Here is a 23,409-nt window from a genome sequence, read left to right as displayed (position 1 = left end):
TGGTACCCAGCATTGAGATTCACGTTTCTAGTAGTGCAATGGCTTTCGGGGATGTTTCCTTCTTTCTTTTAGCCTCTCCTGGGTTTGCTTCCCCTAGACAGAACAACCTCAAGTCATTCTCCCATATTTCTCTTTCTGTTAGGTATGTTCTGTATTCTGTCTAATGAAGTAATATAAAACAGAGATTTTGCTGCTCTTACTATTTTACATACAAATTGTTAGGAATCTAATGGTTAGAAAACACATTAAGTAGAGTAATCCTTCTTAGACGTGGAACCTAAAATAAGCCTCTAACTATACTTAACATTATTAATAGAGTTGGTATCTAATATGATAGCATTTGATTAAATCTTATTGTTGTACAGTATAATGTTTTGATAATTGCATCCAAGTAAGTATCTGAATGGCCATAATAATGATCATTAATCTTGTTTACAGTTGTTTTCTAACCCTTATCCTTCCTGCTATTTCTTGTTTCTCCCCTAATGTGGATTGATCCAAAATTTTCTGTTATGCTTATGATCGAAAAAAAGCAAAACCTTCAAACTAAGTTACTTGAGAGATTTGCAATCAGATGTTCTGGCTCCCAGTCCATGTTCTTAACTCTACTGTGCTGGGTAATGACACCCTGCTTGTCCTCCCTAAGCTCGCTGGCTTTGTTTTGTTGTTTGGATACTTCAGAATATTTTCAGTTACCTTTATCTTTAGTTTCTTTATATATCTTATATTCCTTATGTATATCTAATATTCTCTAAATATTAAGATACTGTGCACAAGGGATTCCTGGGTGGCTCAGCGGTTGAGCATCTGCCTTCGGCTCAGGGTGTGATCCCAGAGTCACGGCATGGAGTCCCGCATCGGGCTCCCTGCATGGAGCCTGCTTCTACCTCTGCCTATGTCTCTGCCCATGTCTCTCTCTCTCTTTTTTTCTCTGTGTCACTCATGAATAAAGAAATAAAATCTTTTTTAAAAAATTTCTTTTTATTGGAGTTCAATTTGCCAACATATAGCATAACACCCAGTGCTCGTCCCATCAAGTGCCCCCCTCAGTGCCTGTCACCCAGTCACCCCAACCCCCCGTCTACCTCCCTTTCCACTACCCCTTGTTTGTTTCCCAGAGTTAGGAGTCTCTCATGTGCTGTCACCCTCTCTGATATTTCCCACTCAAAGAAATAAAATCTTAAGAGGAAAAAAGGTATTGTGCTCATTTTAGAGAACACCAAGCAGTGACTGCCATGAGATAGCAATTCATAAGACAAGTCATCTTCCCGCATCTGTAGTTGATAGATCCTGCTATTTATATTTGATTTAGTACATGTCTGTGCGTCTGACTTAAATCACCTCCCCAGTTCTTGCCATCACTAAGGGTCTTCCAGAGTGCAATGCAGGTAATACTTCTCACACTCTGGTCTTACAGTTTTCTTGACTTTTCCAACTCCAGTGGCCCCGAGCACTGTATTAGAGACCCCTTCTGTCCTTCTCACCCCGTCCTGGCCTCTTCTCTGATTCCAGCCACTGCTGCTGGGAACAGTGAGTTTAATGACTCACTTTTGGCTGACTGCATCTTGCCTCAGGTTCCTCCTGGGACTTATCTTTTCTGACTGTGAGGAGAGAAGCTGGCGTAGACTTCTGGGCAGATGCACCTTAGTTCTTGGAAGTGTGGGGGAAGTTAACGCCCCTTGGGGCACAATTTTACTTGTGGGGACTGGAATTAATGGACTTCTCCATATTGAACCTCCTCTGGAGAGACCTGTACATGTCTCAAAACTCAGCTAGGTCAAGCCCCCAGGCACCCACATGACAAGTCTCCTGAATTGGGCATCTTGGTTCACTCTCTTCAGTATCTGTGTCTTTCTCTGGGGTGATCTTTGTAATAATCATCACCTGCATTCCTGTTTTGTCTCAGCCTCTGCTTTTGGAAGCAACTTTGGCTAAAATAATTGTCCATAGCTATCCTCACTTAGATTTTTTTTACCCAAAACTACCTGTGTCTGGAATGTCATACCTGTTTCTACTTTCTGGCTCTCCTCTCCCCTGTGTACCTGAGCCCTTTTTCTTCCACCTACCTGTTGTGATCTCTGGCCCTTTGACTTTGTCCTCTTCTGTGTTGTTAGCCATTGTCAGCACAGCCAGTACCTCCTCCCCACCCACCTGCACTTGCTCTGGAAACCAGTGGATTAATTCAGTGATTTCCAATTGGAGTCTGAGGATCCATCGGAGCTAGTTTCAGCAATTTGATCTGCAAGAATTGGTTAAAAAAAAAAAGTTGTGCTTTTGTACTGGTAATTATAGTAAGAAGCAACCAACATCTGCCTTATATGGTCAACTACCTTGTAACTGAGTAATTATTATTTTGATGCCAAACCATAGTTGTATGTGTAAATTAATCTTGGTTCATAATGTATGAGATCTAGGACCAGGAAGCATTTTACCTCTAGCCTTATATTGGCTGTATATACCTAAGTGAATTGAAAATGGCTGTCACTAGGGTGTCTGCAGTAACTATTTTCTACTTAAAGAGAGTCTGTAAATTAATTCTGAGAAACTCTTCTGTCCTGGACTTCTGAGTAATGTCAGAGAAAGATGTCATACAACTTAATATAGTTCAGCAAAAATTTTTGACTGTTGACTTTGTGCCAAGTGCTTCTAGGTGGTTTCTGTCACTGAACAGACATACCAAGGCCCTGTCTTCTTGAATAGGTAGTTTCAAGTGAGAGGAGTGGATGCCTTTGTAAATGAGGGCCTTGGGCCTTGCTCTGTAAGGCAGTCACCTGATCCCGATCCCAGTGTCCTTCCCCCCTGAGCCCCAGCTCCTCCTCTGCCAGCACTCCCTTGCTCCTGCTTTCAGAGCAGACCTATGCTGCCCCACCTGCCCTGAGAGAAGCCCCTCTCCCTCTTCAGGCTCATAGGCTGCCTTGTACACAGGATGCAGACCAGATTTAACTACAAATAACATATAGATATTTATTTTTATTTAGTTCTTTATTAGGTACAGCTAGAGTGAGACAGTCCCAATTGGGTGGTGAGGGTGGGGGGAGTCACCCGACCGTGTATGTTTAGAAATAAGATTGGAAAGAAGTTACTATAATTCTTCCCAGGACTCCATGGGTTTCCACGTATAAGCCTCATGGCTGGAACATTTCTCTCCATCTGCCTATCCATTTTGCCAAATCCTTGAAGCCATTGAACTTGCCAGGCAGACTTTGGTGTCCTCAGTGCACTTTGTCCTTATTTTCCTTAACAGAAACCATCGCTTCATATTGTAGTCATTTGTATTTTTGTCTGAATGGAAAATTCCTTGAGACAGCGGTTTTTGTGTGTCCAGATAGGGCACAAAGCCTGACAGTTGGCTGAGGAAGAACTTCCAGAGAGGTAGGGGAGAAACCAGTAAAGCCTGAAGGAGCAGAGTGGGTTAAGGAAGAAATGGATTAAGTGCTGCATGTAAATTCTGTGGGTGGCAAATAGAGGTATCTCTCCAAGTATCTGTTGTAGGCAGTCAGGACATTTTTGAGCGAATGAATGAATGAATGCAGAAAGTACGAGAAGGAAGGCTTTTTTCTGAAAGAGCAGTTTCACTTGCATGGTAGGAAGTGGACACCGATTATAGCCACTTGAGGAGGGAGTAGGAGGTTACACAATGGAGAATCAGTAGACAACTGATTTTCTGGACCTTTGATTTTGAAGGGAGACAGGAGAGGATCAGGATAATGCCTGGAGGCCTCTTTCTGCTGGGCCCTCGGGATGAACTGTTCTGCCCGGAAGGCCCTTGGTAGGAAGGTCTTTAGAGTGGGGGTCACAGGAGGATAGGCCTTGCTGACCGAGTGTGTGCGTCTCGGGCCCGGCTGGGTAAATCCGATGCGGATGTTGCCCACACTGGGAGAAGAGCTGTCTAAGGAGGTTTGGAAAGGCTGCAGGAAGCTCTTGGTATGGAAGGAGTGTCCAGGACCTTTGGGGACAGTCAGGATGGACAGGGAGGCCACTGAGTCTTCTCCTGCCCTTCGCTTTCCTCACGGCCACTTCTGACTCTGTCTCAGCCTCGTCCTCATGTCTCTTCTCTCTTGTCATCTTCTGTCTCCAGTGGCTTCTCCGTTTCCCGGAGGGAGAGCCTGACCTTTACCGGCATTACCAGCCAATGACAGGGCCTCTCTGTTTCCTGCCGGTGCGCTGACCAGGCCCAGGAGAGGTGACCACTGTCCTCAAACTGTTCTCAGCTGCTCTCCTGGTCTCTCAACTGTTTTTCAACACTAAAGCCTTGTTTTGACTGCTTCCGGTTGTGGAGCTCTTCCAGAGCAAGAGGGTTTCAGGAGGCTCACCTTTGACTTGTCAAGGTTTACAGAAGGAAAAGGACAGGGCGTTTAAATTAGATGGGAGGCTACCCAATAACAGAATGTTTCTATTACCTAATAACTTTATCTTCTTGGTGATTCTCTGAATTGTCTATTTTAAGAGGTTTTTCAAAGCAGTCTAGTGGTCCTTGAAGTAGCCCGGGGAGTATCCTGAAGAAACCTTATCAGCCCATATATGGAACAAATATTTATTCTGTTCACTTTGTGTGGAAACTGCCCAGATGGTCCATTCATCACAGTCTTCATGTTCCAGGGCCTTTTTGTCATAACTTTGGAATTTATAACATTATTTGAATTACTTAGAATTGTAGTCTACATGGATTTGTTGCATATGAACCTGTTGGAGAGGCCATAGTAGGCAAACTCTAGGCATGTCCTACCTCTGTGACGCTCCGCACAGTCAGCCTTTTGGATGCAGTTACAAGTGATACATAAGCAAAACTGTAAGCTGGTGGCATAGCAGAACTTGCTGGTCTGAGCACAATGTAGAGTATGTGGCTACGCAAGGTACTCTTCTGCCCTGCTCTGGGAAGCCAACAGAGAAGGCTTAGACAGCATTTAACAGAAGAGACATGGGGATCCGGGGTTGCTCTGAATGCAACTTTGAAGCATTCTTCGGGAGCCAGGGGCATAGTGTCTTAGAATGGAAGCTTTTGAAGCTGGAAGGTGTTTTTGTTTGTTTGTTTGTTTGTTTGTTTTAAATACTTTTTTCTTACTAAAGGAAATTTACCAAGAACGAAGAAAATTCCACGTAGTTACCCTGCCACTGTCATTTTTACTAAGAAAAAAAAGAAGAAAACACTATGACAATTTAAAAACAAACCCATTGTCTTTTTTAAAAAATTTATTTTATTTTACTTATTATTATTTTTTAAAGATTTTATTTATTCGTGAGAGACAGAGAGAGAGGCAGACACACAGGCAGAGAAAGAAGCAGGCTCCGTGCAGGGAGCCCGATGTGGGACTCTATCCTAGGACTCCAGGATCACGCCCTGGGCCGAAGGGAGGCGCTCAACCGCTGAGCCACCCAGGCGGCCCAGATTTATTTATTTTAAAGCAAGAGAAAGAGAGAGAGCATATGAACAGAGGGAGGAGGACAGACTCTGCACTGAGCCCCATGCAGGGCTCCATCCCAGGACCCCGAGAGCATGACCTGAGCTGAAATCAAATCAGATTCCTAATGGACTGAGCCACTCAGGTGCTCCCAAACCCTTTGTCTTTATATAATGCATATAAGTCTCTGTCATCTCTAGATCTCCTCAGTTACTTTATAAGTTCACGTACTGTTATTTTTACATACTTGTCATCTTCATATGTACTTGGTATCCAACATTATTCTAAAATCCTTAAAATGTTACTACATTTTATTTTTGTGACTCTCATAGTCCATCTAGTGGGCACAGTTAGCTCGTTACTTGTTACTGGGTAGAGGAGCTTTGCGTTTCTGCCTATTATTGTAAATCGATGAATTTTGTGTGTTTATCACCTTTTATATTTTTAATTATTTCCTTAGGATGAATATCTAAAGCTAGATTGCTAAGTCAGAAGATAGAAACATTTTTTATGGTTTTTGATACATGTTAAATTATTTCCCAGAAAATTATACTAGTTTATAGAGCCATCTCTGGTTTTTCTCAGCCATCTACCATAGTTTTGTTTGGTTAAAACCTCTCCTTTTTTTTCTTGGTGGTTTACCTAATATTACTTTATATTTATTTGATAAACAGGGCATTTTGGGTACTATACTGTATTTGTTTTTTTTTTTTTTTTTGTATTCTTGTGAGAGGCAGATATTTATGCATATTTGGCTGCTGGTCCAAGAGCAGTAAACAGGTAAAGGGTAGGGTTAGTGACCTCTGGCTAGAGCCATCTTTGACCACCTGACATCAGATTAATATTATGAAAACTGATTCCCAGAAAATAGTCCTATATCTAGGGTCCTATATGGGGGCAGGTTGGGGTAATTCTGAATAATATACAGGAGATTACTTAATTTTTCTTTAGAGATTCTGGAAGACACTCAGACCTCTGTCAGGTCTTCTTAGACTGTACTTTTTCTTTCTTTTTCTTCTTCTTTTCTTTTCTTTCTTTTTCTTTTTTTTTTTTTTTTTTGGTCTAGTTTGTAGATCTAGAAATTATAGGGAATTGAACTGAATGTTTTACTAATCCCATGCGTAGAAGTTGATTTCATTAAAAAAAGGATAACTAATTATAGGAGTTCATCCTCAATTTTCAGGTCTTGTGTAGGATGTTGGTCTCAATCTGAGGAGAAATAGCATTATTGAAAAGTTGTAAGCAAGGGGGTAAGCTGTCTGAATTTAGACAAGTTCACTCAGATTGACCTAAAGAATTGAGGTAACTGAAGCATCTGGACATGGCTATGTGGCCCACTAGAGCCACAGGAGGTAATAGATTCCATGGACCAAAGATTTAACGGCTTTATGGTGTTAGTGAACTGGACACTGTTTTGAGCACTGTTAATTAAATGTTAAAATATATTTGATATGGAGAAAGGTGAGAATGGGTTCTAGGGATATGGTATATGGACATTATTTTAATGTAAGTGACAGGTGAGGAAAATGGGAAGGAGAAAAGGTGGATAAAGGGATGTAGAGAGGGATTGAAGAAGAAATGGTTTGAGAGGGATTATGTTTATAAAATCAACAGAAGATAAGGTGGGTGACTTATGCTTTATGTTTAATGTATGATCTTTTTTGTTATTAATATTTAGAAATGTATATTTTATATTTCAGATGAATTTACAACTGATTTTCTGGATTGGACTGATTGGTTCAATTTGCTGTGTGTTTGGCCAAGCAGGTAAAAAGAATTTTTTTTCTAGTTGTCTTTTCATTTCAGTGTCTTATATTACTTTTTGACCAGATTCCTGAACAAATCTAAATCACATTATGCTGTTCTTTCTGAAAGCTATGCTGCTCTTTTCTTCTCTGTCGCGGTGAAGTTTCTTACAGTGGCCTTCAGGCCCTTCATCATCCAGCTCCTCTCATTACTCCACCCACAACACTGACAGGGCAGGGTTGGCTAAGGAAATGCTGAAGTGATAGGAATACAGTACACTGCAGAAAGGTTTTTTAAGACCATAATAGAATGTTTAAGTGAGCGTAGAGAAAGCAAAGGCGTAAACTGTATTTAGAAGAAAATAAAGGGAATGTGTAAAATGTGGATTATGAACAAACCATTATTCACTAAAAAAAATGAAACCAAGAACAACTGACTTTCTAGGAGATGTTCTTACTCTTGATCAAAAAGTCTTGCAAAATGTTGGCATTATCTAGAAAAGGAATGAAACTTAAAGCTGAAAATATATTTAATCCTCTTATAAACCATGGTGCATCCACATCTGGAATAATGGTTGTGCAGTTCTCTTTTCCAAGTATCAAATACGTTGCATAGAATAATTATTTGGTCTTAGGACAGGAAGGACTTAGTACATGGAAAAATGAGAAAAACCTTCAAAATTATTGATAAAGTTGATTACCTAAAACCAACAACAACATAAAAACCCAAAGTGTCTGGATGTCAGAACACCATCAACAAGATGAGAAATGAAACAAAGGTTTAATTTCATTAGCATGTGTTGAGATCCAGTAAAAACAGATGAACATGATAGAAGAAAAATCTGCAAAGGATATAAACAGAAAATGTACAAAAGAAATGGTCAGAAAAATATGGTAAGAATAAAACCTTAAATAACTGATAATAGAATTGACATTCTAATTTATATGTATTAAATGAGTAAAAGATTTTTTATATTAAAAAAGTACTTGGTGTTTGTTGAAGGTTTGGTGAAAATGGTATTTGTATACTGTTTATAGGATTATAAATTTGAATATTACTTCTAGATAGAAATTAGTGTATGCTGAGGATATTAAAAACATGAATACTCTCAAGGCAATATTTTCTTTTTTAACTTGTGATAAGGAAATCATCAGAGTTTTACATTGTGAGAATGGTCATCAGAATGGGTACATGTATGTCTATACATGTATTTGGAGGGTTTGTTGTTCATGTGAGCAAGTATGTATGAACTAGGCATGCATGCAATTGAAAACAATCTAAATTTGCCCAACATTAAATAGGACACATTAATATAATGAAATATTTAATCATTAAAAGCCATATTTTTAGAGAATTTGTAATGGAACACTTAGGATAAAGTATAAAAAGCAATATGCAAAATGTATGTTCTTAATTTACTTAAATAATGATATGTATATGCGTGCTTCCTTGCTATTTTTTTTTAATCTACATAGAAAAAAGACTGGAGTGAAATATGCAAAAATGTTAACAGTAGTTATCTCTTAGTGGCTTGGGTGATTTTTAGTGTGTTTTTTATGCTTTTATGTATTTTCCAAATTTTCTATTATGAATATATGTTATGTTTATAATCAGAGAAGACAAACTAGAGATAGTCCATGTTAGTGCTTACCACATGAAAGGCATGCTGATCCTTAGGTGGATTCAAAGAAATGTGAGATATACTTTGAACATAGAGGCTGAAAAATCATGGGATTGTGGACTGGATGAATACGGCATTTTCAAGTATTTAACATACTAAGTATGAAAGGGAAGTTTTTGCAGATGCTTCTGTGGGTATGGGTGTGGTAGTATTAGTTAAATGAAAAGAAATAGTATTTTATCCAGTTGTAAGAAAACTCCTGATAGTTATGACCATCCAACATGATGAGTGATCTGAAATTATGCCTTTGCAAAAAAAGGATGAACGTGTAGTATGTAGTCTTTGCTGTAGAAGACAAGAAATATAACTACCTTTTCAGGGCTCTCTTTGCCAAGGTAATCTAACAGCACCTCTTCGGGGTAGGTCTGGATCGTGTAGTAACAATAATTATATGTTATGTAATATAATGTATATTTATAACATATAATATGTAACAGTATATGACATCATATGTTGTTATTCATATTTAGCATTCATGTGTGTTGCATTGTCATTGTAATCATTTTTCCTTATTTTCTGTCATGAAAATTCAAGTAAAGTTGTTCTTTGTTTCTCCTGACAGATGAAAATAGATGTTTAAAAGCAAATGCCAAATCATGTGGAGAATGTATACAGGCGGGGCCAAATTGTGGTTGGTGTACTAATTCAGTAAGTAAAATTGCTCAAGGCCTTTTTGTTTACTCTAGAGTCATTTACTGTGGCCCAATATTATATCCTTGGGAAATGTTAGATAGGAATTTTCATTTAAATCAATGTTTCTTGAATAAGTATCAACTCTAATACTATGTAATAATCTAGAGGTGTGTTATTTAATATAGTAGGCACTAGGGGATCCCTGGGTGGCTCAGCAGTTCAGTGTCTGCCTTTGGCCCAGGGCGTGATTCTGGAGTACCAGGATCGAGTCCCACGTCAGGCTCCCGGCATGGAGCCTGCTTCTCCCTCTGCCTGTGTCTGCCCCTCTTTCTCTCTCTCTCTCTCTCTCTATATATATATATCTATCATGAATAAATAAATAAAATACACTGAGGGGACGCTCCACTGGGAGTCCAGTTTTTTTTTTTTTTTTTTTTGTAGAAAGAGACATTTAATATTTTTCTTAAAAATTCAGGATTACATTTCAACCTGCCCTCTATTGTGACCAAGGCTACGCTGCTCATCTTAGCTGGGATGCACGTGCGTCCCTTATGGAATGGCAATGAAGGGGGCCTCAGGAGCAGAGCTTGGTGACCCCGGGGCTTTGCTGGGTCATCAGAGGAGGGGAATGTGATCCAGTCCTGAAGTCCCGCAGTTTAGCCAATTTTTGGATGAGGCAAGACAGGAAGTGGAAGCAGGGCTGGGCTCTGCTGGTCAGGGCAGCTGCCTGCCTTGGTCTGAAGGGAGATGGCTACTACCACTGGCTTAGGATGGGGGAGGTGCCTGTGACCCTCCTGAGGGGTAGTCCCAGCAACCGGGGGTCTGGGAACATTCACTCATCAAAGCCTTTGTATTTGACCTTCAACAGAGCAGAGGCTGGAAGACTCCTGTGGTCCTGTTTGTGGTGCACACATGAGTGCTGTGTGCACAGCTGGTGGTGGCAGCTCGTGCCAGAGAAACGTTCTGTGTGCTTGTCTGGGTTGGGGTACCCTATGTGTGGGAACAGAGGAGGGGGTGCAGGACAGGGTGGAGGGCACCGGTGTGCAGGGCTCAGTGTCCTGCAGGAGGGAGAGACGACAGCAGCTCAAGGGCTGCTCAGGACAGGGCTGGTCTTTAGGGGAACCCTGAGAACCCCAGGATTGTCTCTCCCCAGGACAATAAAAAAAAATACAGTAGGCACTAGACCTGTGTAGCTATGGAGCCCTTGAAACATGCTCCACATTGGTCCAAATTGAGAATTGTCGTCAGCCTCAGATATATCTCAAAGTTCGAAGACTTAATGATAAGAAACCCACAAAATTAATAATGTTGAAATGGTAATATTTTGTATATGTTGTTAAAATTAATTTCCTGTTTCTTATTTTTTCTTTTAGTGTGACTACTAGATAATTTTAAAACACATGTGTAGCTCACCTTTGTGGCATGCATTATATTTATATTGAATAGCTTTCCCCAAATCTATAGCCTCTTAATTTGACTGTTTTAGATTTTTCCCTTTCTTGGCAGAAGAGGTATAAGCTAACCTTCCTAATTGTTCTTGAGTTAAAACGAATATAGAATTGATTTGCATCCCAATAAAAGCCCATTGAGGTTAGGGTTTAAATTGTATTCACTTTTTGTCATCTGTGCACATTGCTTAACTTGATATCTTTCACAAAGCCTACTAAATGTTAAATGAATAAATAAATATGTCATTGAATGTCAGGACAGGATGTATAGGGAAGTAATCTTGAGGATATATAATTTATTCACCCAGTGAATAATATCAGAATGTCAGAGATTTACTGTTTGTTTTTACTCAGGCATCTGATCCCACACATTTCAGCTGTCTGTTTAGTAGTTGTAACTAAGCTCCCTCCTTAAGTATTAGATATTTTGTATGGTTTGACCATTTGAAAGGCAAAATCAGAAGTTTTTGTTTTGTTATTTCAAAATTTTTCTAGTGACACTTTCTGTTCTCCTAAAAATGGTATTTTGGAATTCAGTTGGAGACAGTTGAGGAAGTAGGGAGTGCTGTGAGTTTGTCTCAGGCAGAGCTTATTTACCAAACTGTTCTTTAAATAATTTAGCCTTTGATATTTGTGGCATGATTTTGGAATGTGTTTAGTGAAATTTTATTTGAGTGCTACGGTCTTAAAGTTTCCACACTAGGCTCCTGTGCTTTGGTAGTATTTTAGGTTTGATGATATATAAAATTAGTTCAGCTTTGAACTCTCTGATCCTTGGTATTCCTTTCCAGTTGCTTTTCTAAATCCATAAATGCTCATTAGTGTTATGTTTCTCTTAAAAAATAACTGATTAAAACTGTTGTGTATTCTTTGTATTTAAATATCCTACTTCTACAGCACCATGATATTTGTAAACAAAAACCATATAAAATTGAACATTAAAGTGACCAGAAAGAAAAGGCATTTCCTCATTTTCCCAATGTCAAGATTTAAAAAAAAATAAAATAAAAAAGGACATCTTTGGCTTGCTGTAACTACATATGAAATTTTTAGCGGTATATGTGAAATACTCAAATAAATGTCTATTATAATCATTGGTACAATATCATAGGTACACATTAGTGACACATACCCACACAATAATATCATTGGTTTTCCCTACTTTAGCATTTCATAAAAAACTTCTACTCAAAGATTTTACATACTTTTTGGCAACAGTGTTCTTACTTTCACTAAGATATTTCTTCAGTCATCTAATAAAATTTTTATTTCCATCTAAGTTGTTTGAGGTATAATACATTTTGAAGTCCTATCACTACTGTAAATTTTACCCCAAGCCACAATTAGCATTTATATAACATTCAGGCCTTTTTTATTTTTATATTTTTAAAACGTGCCCTATGGAAATATACTTTATGTCCTTGTTATGTGATCAGATTTTACTGTGATTATCGTTTCATATTGTCATGTAATTACTACTGTGATTATTATTTTTCAAAATGAATTCTAAAAGCTTTACTTGAGTTTTTTTCAAATGTCCAGGAATACTTACTGTGTTAAATTTCTCAATCTCCTTTTTAAAAATTGCATCATTAATTGAGACACCTTCAGGCTAATGTAGTTTCCCTAAACATTGAGTTGTTCAGTTCAGAATACTGTGAGGAGAAGGCTATATAATATGAGGGACTTGTATACTACTTTTTAAGGGAAATTTTGGGAAAAAAACTATTTGGTATTTGCTTATATACATTATTAGTGGCCATTAAGCATACTACATATGTGATTTTCACTGAAAAAATTTCTTTGATTAGATAAACTTGAAGGTGGGGCAGTTACTAAATATTATTACTCTAAGGTCAGTCCTAAATATTATTAAAGTAATAAATTACTAGTAATGTAATAATAGTAAAGGAATTACTTTTCTAGAGAATGAGCTCATTTGTTTTTAAAGGAGAGCATATAATTTGGGTCCAGGGAGCATTTTGTTTAAAAACCAGAAGTGAAGTATGTTAGTTGTGTCACTTGATTTTTGCATTGTAGTTGCATATTTGCATTTATGACACAGAATGTTTGACCATTTTACTTCTTATCTGTATTTTGTATGTCATGTTAAGACGTTTTTACAAGAAGGAATGCCCACTTCTGCACGGTGTGATGACTTAGAAGCTTTAAAAAAGAAGGGATGCCATCCAGATGACATAGAAAATCCCAGAGGCTCCAAAGATATAAAGAAAAATAAAAATGTAACCAACCGTAGCAAAGGAACAGCAGAGAAGCTCCAGCCAGAAGATATTACTCAGATCCAACCTCAGCAGTTGGTTTTGCAATTACGATCAGGTATAGAAATCTAATTGTATGAATACCTTTGTTTTAGCTTGAGCTTTTTGAGGATTTTATGTAAGCCTCTTTTGAGTTTCCTTTGAGGGTTCATTTTCACATATGGACTGGCACTCAAATAGAAATGTGGAATATGTCAAATTTTAAAAGTTTTTTGAAGATATAACAATTTGTAACACACATATACATGAATAATAAAGGTTGCCTAATGTCCAAAGCAAATTCTGTGAAGGAGAAATTATTAGGTTTAATGGGTTTTAAAAATAAAAGCATCCATCCTGTGGTTTAATTATGTAATGTAAACACACCATTTTAACCCACATTTTTCCTTTGTATTTGTTTAATGTTGTTAAAATATTAAGCTTTTATAAGAATCTATGACAGTCCTATATTGAAAAAAGAAAACAAACCCTTTTCCCACTCTTCCCATTTTCTGTCCCTTTTTTCTCAAAAGAATGGTGCACACTCATTGTCTCCATGAGTTCCACTCTTGACCACTTTTCAGCCTGCTTCTCAACCTGTTCTGGCAAAGCTCTGCCTTCACCTTGAACCACCAAGCTGAGTGGACCCTTGTCAGGGTCCCCCTACCCCGCTTAACCTTCCTGTACCAAGTAACACCTTTGAACTCTTAGCTTCTATGGTATCACTCCTGGTTTTTCTTCTTATCTCTTAACATTGCTTTCTAGTCTCCTTTTTGTGTCTTTTTTCTTTCTTCCTCTTTGTAGCCCACTTAATTGTTAGTATTCTTCTCATGGCTTTAAAACCCTTTGTGTTGCTGTAACATAGCCTTTTCTCTTAAAGCCCCAAGCCCACTCACCCAGCTGCCTACTAGAAATCTGTATAAGGAATACTAGTTAGAATGTAGTGGTTTTTCACCCAAACCTTCCCTTTCTCCTGTATTTCCTGAGAGGATTATACCATGCCTCCTGTGTGTCTCTCCCCTTACTCCTCATGGTTTCAGATAGATCTTCTGTCTTCCTCTAGGATTTTCACAGTAGTTTTTCAACAAGTCTCTTGGTCTCTGTAATTCATTTTGAAAGCTTTTTTGCCAGGTTTTTGAAAATAGAAATCAGATGATATTCTTTATTTACATATAATTAGAGGAGAGAGTGTCTTATAACTTTAGTCTCTAAAAAATCCGGTATACCCTGTCACATGCCCTGCCTTACCCACCCCAGTCTGATTGATGCTGTTCCATCTGTTTGTTGTCCTTGGTCATAAATTGTCTCTCTTGCTCGCTCACTGTGGAGTATTGTCTTTCTCATATTGCATGCTTAGGGTTTGGCATGGTACGTGTTTGTTGAAAATGAGTACACACCCATTTATCTGGAATTCCCAGGTTTTTGTAAAAATTGTGGCAATAATACATTTCATTTTATAGTATTTATTCTGTAATCCAATTTGGTTTCTCTCATTTGTTTTTGATTGTTGGCAACTAACTTCATTTCCTAATCTCTGTTTAATTAGGGGAGCCACAGACGTTTACATTAAAATTCAAGAGAGCTGAAGACTATCCTATTGATCTCTACTACCTTATGGACCTCTCCTACTCTATGAAAGATGATTTGGAGAATGTTAAAAGTCTTGGAACGGATCTGATGAATGAAATGAGGAGGATTACTTCAGACTTCCGAATTGGTAGGAATATTGAGAAAATTAATAATTTTCATTTGTATAAGTCCTGGAAGTTTTGATCTTCACCATGTACTTGTGAAATAAATAGGCCAGTTTTTAGCCTTTTCTTTCTGAGAGGAAGCTGACAATCCTGTCCATATCTTGTAATCTTTGTGCCTCCTTGCTCCTGTTACTTTATGCTGTCATGTTACTTCACACAGATTAAACTATGTAGATAATGAAATGTATGCTTGTTTTCATAGGGCTTTATTTATTGATTTGTTGAATTATTTTATAAACCTGTTGAGTGCTCAAATTGTTTCATTACTAATTAATATGACCACATTTGTCTGCACAGCCTAATCTCCCTTCACACCAGGATTTTTCATATTATAATGATCTCTTTCCAAACTTTGTTATTTTAATATATTAACTTCTTATTTAAGATTGACTTCTATGTGGTAACATAGCTTTATTCTTTTTAATGCAAATTTGTCCATCCATCTATCCATCTCTCTATATGCATTTTTCCTTCACAGGGTTTGGTTCATTTGTGGAGAAAACTGTGATGCCTTACATTAGTACGACGCCAGCTAAGCTCAGGAACCCTTGCACCAGTGAACAGAACTGCACCAGTCCATTTAGCTACAAAAATGTGCTCAGTCTTACTGATAAAGGGGAAGTATTTAATGAACTTGTTGGGAAACAGCGCATATCTGGAAATTTGGATTCTCCAGAAGGTGGCTTTGATGCAATCATGCAAGTTGCAGTTTGTGGAGTAAGTGTGTTCATTTCTTACAATGGGACATTATTTGTGTGAATTTTAAGTATGATTTTACTGTCAGTATAGAAAAACTTACCTTTTTACCAAATCATACTTCATTGTCACAGAGGAGAACAGAATTTGATCCCTTAAATTCCCTCCAGCTACATAATTGCTTTCTAAAGCATATTTAATCATATCTCTGTTTAAACGAGGCAGCTGCTTCATTTTTACGGGATTTTGGAAGCCACAGTCCTCACCATTTGAAACAGTGGGGCAATGTAGCTATACTTTGCCTGGTGTTCTAGGTTTTTAGAAGAGGCACAGATGTTCTGACTCTGGCTTGTGCCACAGTTAGAATTGTACTTAGCCACAGTATCACTGGAAGTGTTCATAGACTTCAAATGGAACAGTGTCTCAGATGCAATTTCCCTTTGATGGACTTTCCTCATCATCTGTAAAGGATGTCTTCCCAGTGTCTTAGTGACTGAGAAAGCAGGAACTTTTTAAGTCCCACTTTGTAAGCTATATGAGAATGTACATTTTGAAAAGTCATATATTAATCATTTTAATTACAAGATTTTTAGTAGTGGCAGGCTCATCTCCATTAGAATAGTGATAGAAATTAATGGCCCATTGAGCAGCTGAAGATTTTGAGGTGACCTTTTCATGACATGACTGAAGCTAAAACTAGAGAGCCCTAAGAGGTAAATAAGGTTTGTCTTAAGTACCTACTTTTGTCTCATTTTCCCCCCTTTTTTTCCTTATAGTACCCCTGTTCCCTAAAAGACCTTCCTTGATTCCAGATGCTTCTTAGTGGTTATTTCTCAACCAGTTTTTGCTAAGGTGCTAACTATATCCAAGATAATGATGTGGTATAGCAATATGGTAGAGCAATTGAGAGAACAGCATTCAGACTATTAGGATGCTGCTTCCCATCGCCACTGGGTCTGGAACAGTTTACTTATCCACACTAGAGAGTTGTTTCCTGTAGGAAGGGGAATAATAATATTCCCAATAGGACTGTTACGAAGTTTATTTTTTTTTTAATTTTTATTTTTTTGTTACGAAGTTTAAATATAGTAATGCATATAGAGTGCCAGTAAGCTCTCAGCAAATATAAAGTACTACATTATTGTTACTTTTGATTTCTCCCTGGGGCAGTTGTAATTTAAGGATAGTCTGCTTCTAAAGGGGAAGAAAGACTAATATTGTAAGTAGTGCCTAGCCTGCCATCCGTCTCTTACAGCCATTTATTCGTGATCCTATTAGCAGCTCAGCGTGGAGAGAATATTCTCTGGGCTGTCTCCATCTGCGCCTCAGCCTGTGGGATTAAAGCAGGCCATCGCTTCCATGGCTGCTGCTGTCTTTCCGTGCTTAACATGCTGAGAGTAACTGGTCTACCTGCTTCTCTAGATGCAATGTACTAATACTTGGAAACACTTAATTCTTACCTTCAAGGAATTTATAGTTTTATGAGGAAATATACAGATGCATTGAGTAAATTTAGGCAAATATAATTACAAATATACCATAGAAGAGGATTTTACTGCTAATTTATTATTATTTTTTAAGATTTTATTTTTTGAGTAATCTATATACCCAAAGTGGGGCTTACAGCCTCTAGATCAGGAGTCACAAGTTCTACCAAGCCAGCCAGGCACCCCTTTATTATTACTTTAAATCTTTTGTTGAATAAGGAGGAGAATAAAATAAGAGAACAAATAAACAGCACTGATGAGGTAGACTGGGAGCACTGATTTTAAAAAATATTAAAGCTCTTTTTAAAAAGAGCTGAGAGAAATGGACAACTAAGCAAGACAGTTTTTTTCCTCAGGGGTGGAGGAGCCTCATGCAGTGGGCTCTGCATATGCTCTCTGCTCTGTATCAGCAGCAATATTAGCACTGTAAAAAGAGAAGCTAAGAAGAAAGTATAGAATGAGGTTAAAAGTACAATGGGAGCCTATGTGAGGATTATAGCTTTATGTACAGTGATGTGGATAGCATTTATAAATTGAAATCTTTTTCTTTTCAAGTCATTGATTGGCTGGAGGAATGTCACACGGCTGCTGGTGTTTTCCACAGACGCTGGATTTCACTTTGCTGGAGATGGCAAACTTGGTGGCATTGTTTTACCAAATGATGGACAGTGTCACCTGGAAAATGATGTGTACACAATGAGCCATTATTATGTGAGTGTTGAATTCCTTACATATTGAATGGATTCCTGTGGAATTTTGGTGTTTAATACTAAAAGTATTGTGGGTAGGGATCTCCGGGTGGCTCAGCGGTTTAGCGCCTGCTTTTAGCCCAGGGCGCGATCCTGGGGTCCTGGGATTGAGTCCCGCATCAGGCTCCTTGCATGGAGCCTGCTTCTCCCTCTACCTGTGTCTCTGTCTCTCTCTCTCTCTCTCTCTCTATGTCTATCATGAATAAATAAATAAAATCTTAAAAAAAAAAAAAAGTATTGTGGGTGACTGGCTTACAAGTTTTACAAGGTTTGAGGGTTTGTTATTTTGGTAAGTACAACCCCTAACCTAACATGCAAGGAAGCTAGTATTGCTATGTCTGAAGATGTGTTTTGTGTTTGCTTTCTGCTGCATAGACAAGGGCCTCAGTCGGTGAAAGGAGCTGCTTGAACACTCTTATTCTGTTTCTCAGCACATCGCTGTGTTTCTTGTCTTTGCACACATCATTTGATAGCAAATTTGACATTTCTAAACAGATAATTTGTAAAGGCCTATACTCTTCATCTTATTTATATAAGATTTTTGAAAGTAAGTACTCTCCTTTTATTGAAAACAAAGACTGGCAAATTATTCAAGTTCTACAAGAAATCTAAACCTTAGTGAATTTTGGTGATTTATGATACAACCTGTAGTTACTGGCAGTTCTTTACTTTCATTTTTCTAACACTTACTATACATAGATCTTGCTTTTTAAAACCTTTTTATTGTGGAAGTTTCTATACATACAGAAGATACACACCCACATGTATATGGAAGATAGAAGATTACACACCCACATGTACACACCTCCCACCTCAGCAATTATTTGTGTTATTTCAGGCAGTTTTGTGTAAGTAATCCAGTTATATATGCAAATTATTATTTTCAAAAAGTATGGAAAAACTGGAATACATTGGAGGTAATTACTTACTAAATTTTATTTAATTTCTTAGGATTATCCTTCTATTGCTCACCTTGTCCAGAAACTAAGTGAAAATAACATTCAGACAATTTTTGCAGTTACAGAAGAATTTCAGCCCGTTTACAAGGTAAGTATGTATGTATGGGATAAAAAGAGGAACTAGTGGGCATCTGGGTGGCTCAGTGGTTGAGTGTCTGCCTTTGGCTCAGGGTATGATCCCAGAGTCCTGATATGGAGTCCTGCATTTGGCTCCCAGGAGGAAGCTTCTCCCTTTGCCTATGTCTCTGCCTCTTTCTCTGTCTCTCTCATAAATAAATGAATTAAGGGATCCCTGGGTGGCTCAGCGGTTTGGTGCCTGCCTTTGGCCCAGGGTGCAATCCTGGAGTCCCGGGATCGAGTCCCACGTTGGGCTCCTGGCATGGAGCCTGCTTCTCCTTCCTCCTGTATCTCTGCCTCTCTCTCTCTCTCTCTCTCTCTCGGTCTATCATAAATAAGTAAATAAATCTTTAAAAATAAATAAATAAATAAATAAATAAATAAATAAATAAATAAATAAATAAATAAATAAATAAAACCAGCTTCTAGACCCTTCATGTCTAGTCTTTAGGCAAAATCATATGTCTGAATTGAAATATAGGAAAGTGTTAGTAACCAGACTGACTGGATTTTACAGTAGTGGTTTATATTAATTTTTAATCACAAATAAAACTAGTTTTATTATATTTGACTCCTTAAGTTATTTAGGAAATGGCTAGGATGCTCATACTTAAGTTTGTGTGTTTTTTTTTTTTTTTCATGCTCAGTAGATGCTAATTGGTTGAATCAATAATATTTGTACCTTACATGTTTTATATTTTAATTTCAGGAACTGAAAAATTTGATCCCTAAGTCAGCAGTAGGAACATTATCTGCAAATTCTAGCAACGTAATTCAGTTGATTATTGATGCCTACAACGTAAGTATATTCTAAATAAGATCTCTTTTAGACAATACCCTCTTGAGAATAATTTACCAAAGAAAGTAAAACTCCTTTCATTTACAATTTAGTAAGCTCAGAGGACAAAGTAAAGGAACATTTTATGTATCTGGAAGAAAACATTTTATATTCTATAAAAACCAAATTATTTATAATCTGAGCAGAGCAAAAATACGATAATTGGGGTGGGGAAGGTTTCTAAATGTCTTGTTTGATGTCATTAAAAAGGTTTTCTTGTTGGAAAACAATTCACTTGTTTGAGGATATAAACAATAACTTATAACAATATGTAAGGTATATACTGGATATATACAAGGATATAAACAATAACTTATAAACATAACTTATATTTAAATGTATAAGATTACCTCAATCTGCCCACCGCATTATTTTTTATAGATTCATCTTTTTTGCTGAATTATTCTGGAAAAGCTTTTTTGTCAAGTCTTTTCTTGTTATGTATTCAGAGATATAGTTTTCTATTCTCAAGAGATACACATGCCATAAAATACGTACATAATGTAAATATATTTGACTTACCTGTTTTAAAAAGATGTGTAAAATTTTTTTCCCCCACACATGGAAGGAAGTTGAGTTGTCTAGAGCTCTAATTCTGAGTATGTTTAGTGATGCTTGTTAAGCATTGGTGAATAACCATTTTAAGTAGTCAGAAGACATCGGTAACCATTGTGTGTCTACCCCTCACCCTTTTGACAGGTTGAATTTTAGATAATTTTTACCTCATGCCCGGGTTTCCCAAAATGTTTCGGAAAAACCCTACTCACAGAGACAGAGAGGTTGTTTTTTTTTTCTTTTTTTCTTTTTAAAAGATTTTATTTATTTATTCATGAGAGACACACACAGAGAGAGGCAGAGACATAGGCAGAGAGAGAAGCAGGCTCCATGAAGGGAGCCCGATGTGGGACTCGATCCCGGGATTCCAGAATCACGCCCGGGCCAAAGGCAGGCGCTCAACCGCTGAGCAACCCAGGCGTTCCGAGAGGTTTTTTATTACAAAGATTTTTAAGACTCCAGTTGTTCTCTGTCTTCCCTATAGTTGTTCTCTATCTTAATAGAGTATTGCATATTTTCCTAACTCGCATGTAGATATGTGACTAAGAGACAGCTTGCTGCTGACCCTTCTCCATTTGTCCTGAGTGATCTGATAATTCTAAAAAAACACACTGGTTTGAGTCATTCATACTCAGGGTTTTGGGTTTGTTTGTGTTTTGTTTTTGTTTTTTGTTCTGTTTTTGTTTTTGTTTTTGTTTTTGTTTTTTGGCCCAGTCTGTAATGGCTCCTAAGCAGATTTGTTCCCAGACTATATAGTCAGTTGTTTATCTCTAGTCGGCTGGAAGTGGTAGGGCCAGAGGAGAGCCATATTGCCAATGGGGACAGAAAATGTTCTGAGTTCTTAGGGCTCCTCATATTAATATTAGGCCTCTTTTGCACCGTATGATCATCAGTAATTAAAGCACAAATACTCCTACTTTTTAATCATGTACATTATTTTAAAGAATTTAATTCGAGCCTGTTTCTCTGGGTTCTGAGTTTCTTAGTCACCTAGCATTTGGCTCCAAACCTTTTATTTGAATGATACTGTTTTCTTAATAGTTCATTTTGCCCTTTGGTTTTATGTATTCAGTGTACTTTATAGTAGCATTTGGTTTCTTTCCTGTGTGTGATTAGTCTTTATTTTAGTCCCTTTCCTCAGAAGTCATTTTGGAAAACAGCAAACTGCCAGAAGGAGTTACAATAAATTACAAATCTTACTGTAAGAATGGGGTGAATGGAACAGGGGAAAATGGAAGAAAATGTTCCAATATTTCCATTGGAGATGAGGTATGTTGTATCAGCATTTTCTGAAGAAAAGAAAAATTATCTGTTTATAAGCAAATCTGGTTTGTAATTTAAGCAACAGTAAAAAGTGAGTAGCTTTTTGAAAGACTTTTTAGCAGATATAAATTGCTTAGTTGTTAATTTAATTGTCTTTTTTTCCTTCAAGGTTCAATTTGAAATCAGTATAACTTCAAATAAATGTCCAAATAAGAATTCTGAAACCATTAAAATTAAGCCTTTGGGCTTTACTGAAGAAGTAGAAGTTATTCTTCAGTTCATCTGTGAATGTGAATGCCAGAGTGAAGGAATCCCTAGTAGTCCAAAATGTCATGAAGGAAATGGGACGTTTGAGTGTGGAGCTTGCAGGTGAGCAGAGGTTGTTGGAGAATGAGCGAGAGGTGTACTGGATTTATAAAGTTATGAGCAGGCTCTTTTAAGATGTCCAGAAAAACATCTATTTAGAATGAGTTAAACTCTTTGTTCCAACCACTGTTGCTCACCATGAGATCAATTTGATGATCTTGTGCATGATACTTTTTTTCGTAAGAAGATGCTCTTTGAAATAAAAGCTTTTATAGCCATCTATGACATATATGTAACAAATTGTTGAGTTTTTCCCTCATAAAATAGCAACCTGAATTTTCTATAGCTAAATGAGCTTATGTAAAATACGTTTACAGAGAAGTGTTTTAAGAAACTATATCAAACTTATAGTGGTGGTTTTATCTGGGAAATGGCACTAGGATGCCGGAACACCTTGTGCATGTACTTCTGCACTGTTGGAATAAGTTTTAAAAACAAGTGTATTGCGTCCCCGAGGTGGCTCAGCAGTTGAGCGTCTGCCTTTGGCTCAGGGCATGATCCCCGAGTCCAGGGATCGAATCCCACATCAGGCTTCTTGCATGGGGCCTGCTTCTCCCTCTGCCTGTGTCTCTGCCTCTCTTTCTCTGTCTCTCATGAATAAATAAATAAATTAAATCTTAAAAAAAAAAAAACCAAGTGTACAAATGTACTTTGTGAGATTAAAAAGAAAACACTTCCCTGAATGTAGAATCTATTACTAACAAAATTGTAATCAAATGATTTTACATGTTTTTTACACTGTGGTGGTTATCTCTTAATTAAAAATTAAAATTGAATATACTCAATACAGCTTTCTCCTCAAAAGATAGGAAGGGGAGAGTATTTTGATCCAAACATCAGCCCCAAATGACAAGGTTTTGAAGGGTTTTTAATCCTGAGAAAAGTAAATGGCTGGATTTCACCATTAGTTACTAATTGTCTATTCTGAATAATGATTTAAATACTATATTTTACTTTTATATGTTGTACCTATCCCGATTGAGTCATGTAGATCCGTTTTTTAGTAAGATTCATTACCTAAAAAGATTTAAAAATATTTTGTCTTTCTGGGGCACTGGGGTGGCTCATTTGATTAAGTGGCCAACTCTTGATTCATGATCTTAGAGTCCTGGGATTGAGCCTGGTTTTGGACTCCTGTTCAGTGGGGAGTCTGCTTAACGATTTTTTCTTTCCCTTCCTCTCCTGTGCCCTTCCCCTTAATTGCATGTGTGAGCACATGCTTGCACTCTGTCTAAAATAAATAAATAAATCTTTAAAAAAGAATATTTTGCCTTCCTTTACATATTCACCAGATACAGAATTAGTGTATTGCCAGTGTCTATAAGCCTTGGGTGTTCTAGAAATACAGTGTGTTTGAAAAGTCTGGACCTATAGGATATACCTATTTTTAAATAATATATTTTTAAGTGATATGCTCAATATGTTTTTCTTCAATTTCCATGTACTTTTTGGTGTTTATT

The 23,409-nt window shown here is 37.5% G+C and overlaps 1 protein-coding gene across 2 annotated transcripts in view; it reads left to right on the top strand.

Moving 5' to 3' along the window:
• ITGB1 (integrin subunit beta 1) overlaps positions 1-23,409 on the top strand; it is a 45,878-nt gene that overhangs the window by 9,868 nt on the left and 12,601 nt on the right. For both annotated transcript variants that reach the window (XM_077896546.1, XM_077896547.1), the window contains exons 2-11: positions 7,100-7,166; positions 9,389-9,474; positions 13,022-13,244; positions 14,712-14,882; positions 15,398-15,636; positions 17,658-17,813; positions 18,803-18,898; positions 19,637-19,726; positions 21,449-21,589; positions 21,753-21,952. In XM_077896546.1, coding sequence (XP_077752672.1) covers positions 7,100-7,166; positions 9,389-9,474; positions 13,022-13,244; positions 14,712-14,882; positions 15,398-15,636; positions 17,658-17,813; positions 18,803-18,898; positions 19,637-19,726; positions 21,449-21,589; positions 21,753-21,952 — 1,469 coding nt within the window. The remainder of the gene's footprint in view (positions 1-7,099; positions 7,167-9,388; positions 9,475-13,021; positions 13,245-14,711; positions 14,883-15,397; positions 15,637-17,657; positions 17,814-18,802; positions 18,899-19,636; positions 19,727-21,448; positions 21,590-21,752; positions 21,953-23,409) is intronic.

Source organism: Canis aureus, chromosome 5, assembly GCF_053574225.1.
Source record: "Canis aureus isolate CA01 chromosome 5, VMU_Caureus_v.1.0, whole genome shotgun sequence".
NCBI lineage: Eukaryota > Metazoa > Chordata > Mammalia > Carnivora > Canidae > Canis > Canis aureus.
Note: the sequence above shows the minus strand (reverse complement) of the source record. Positions and strands in the feature narration are given on the sequence as shown.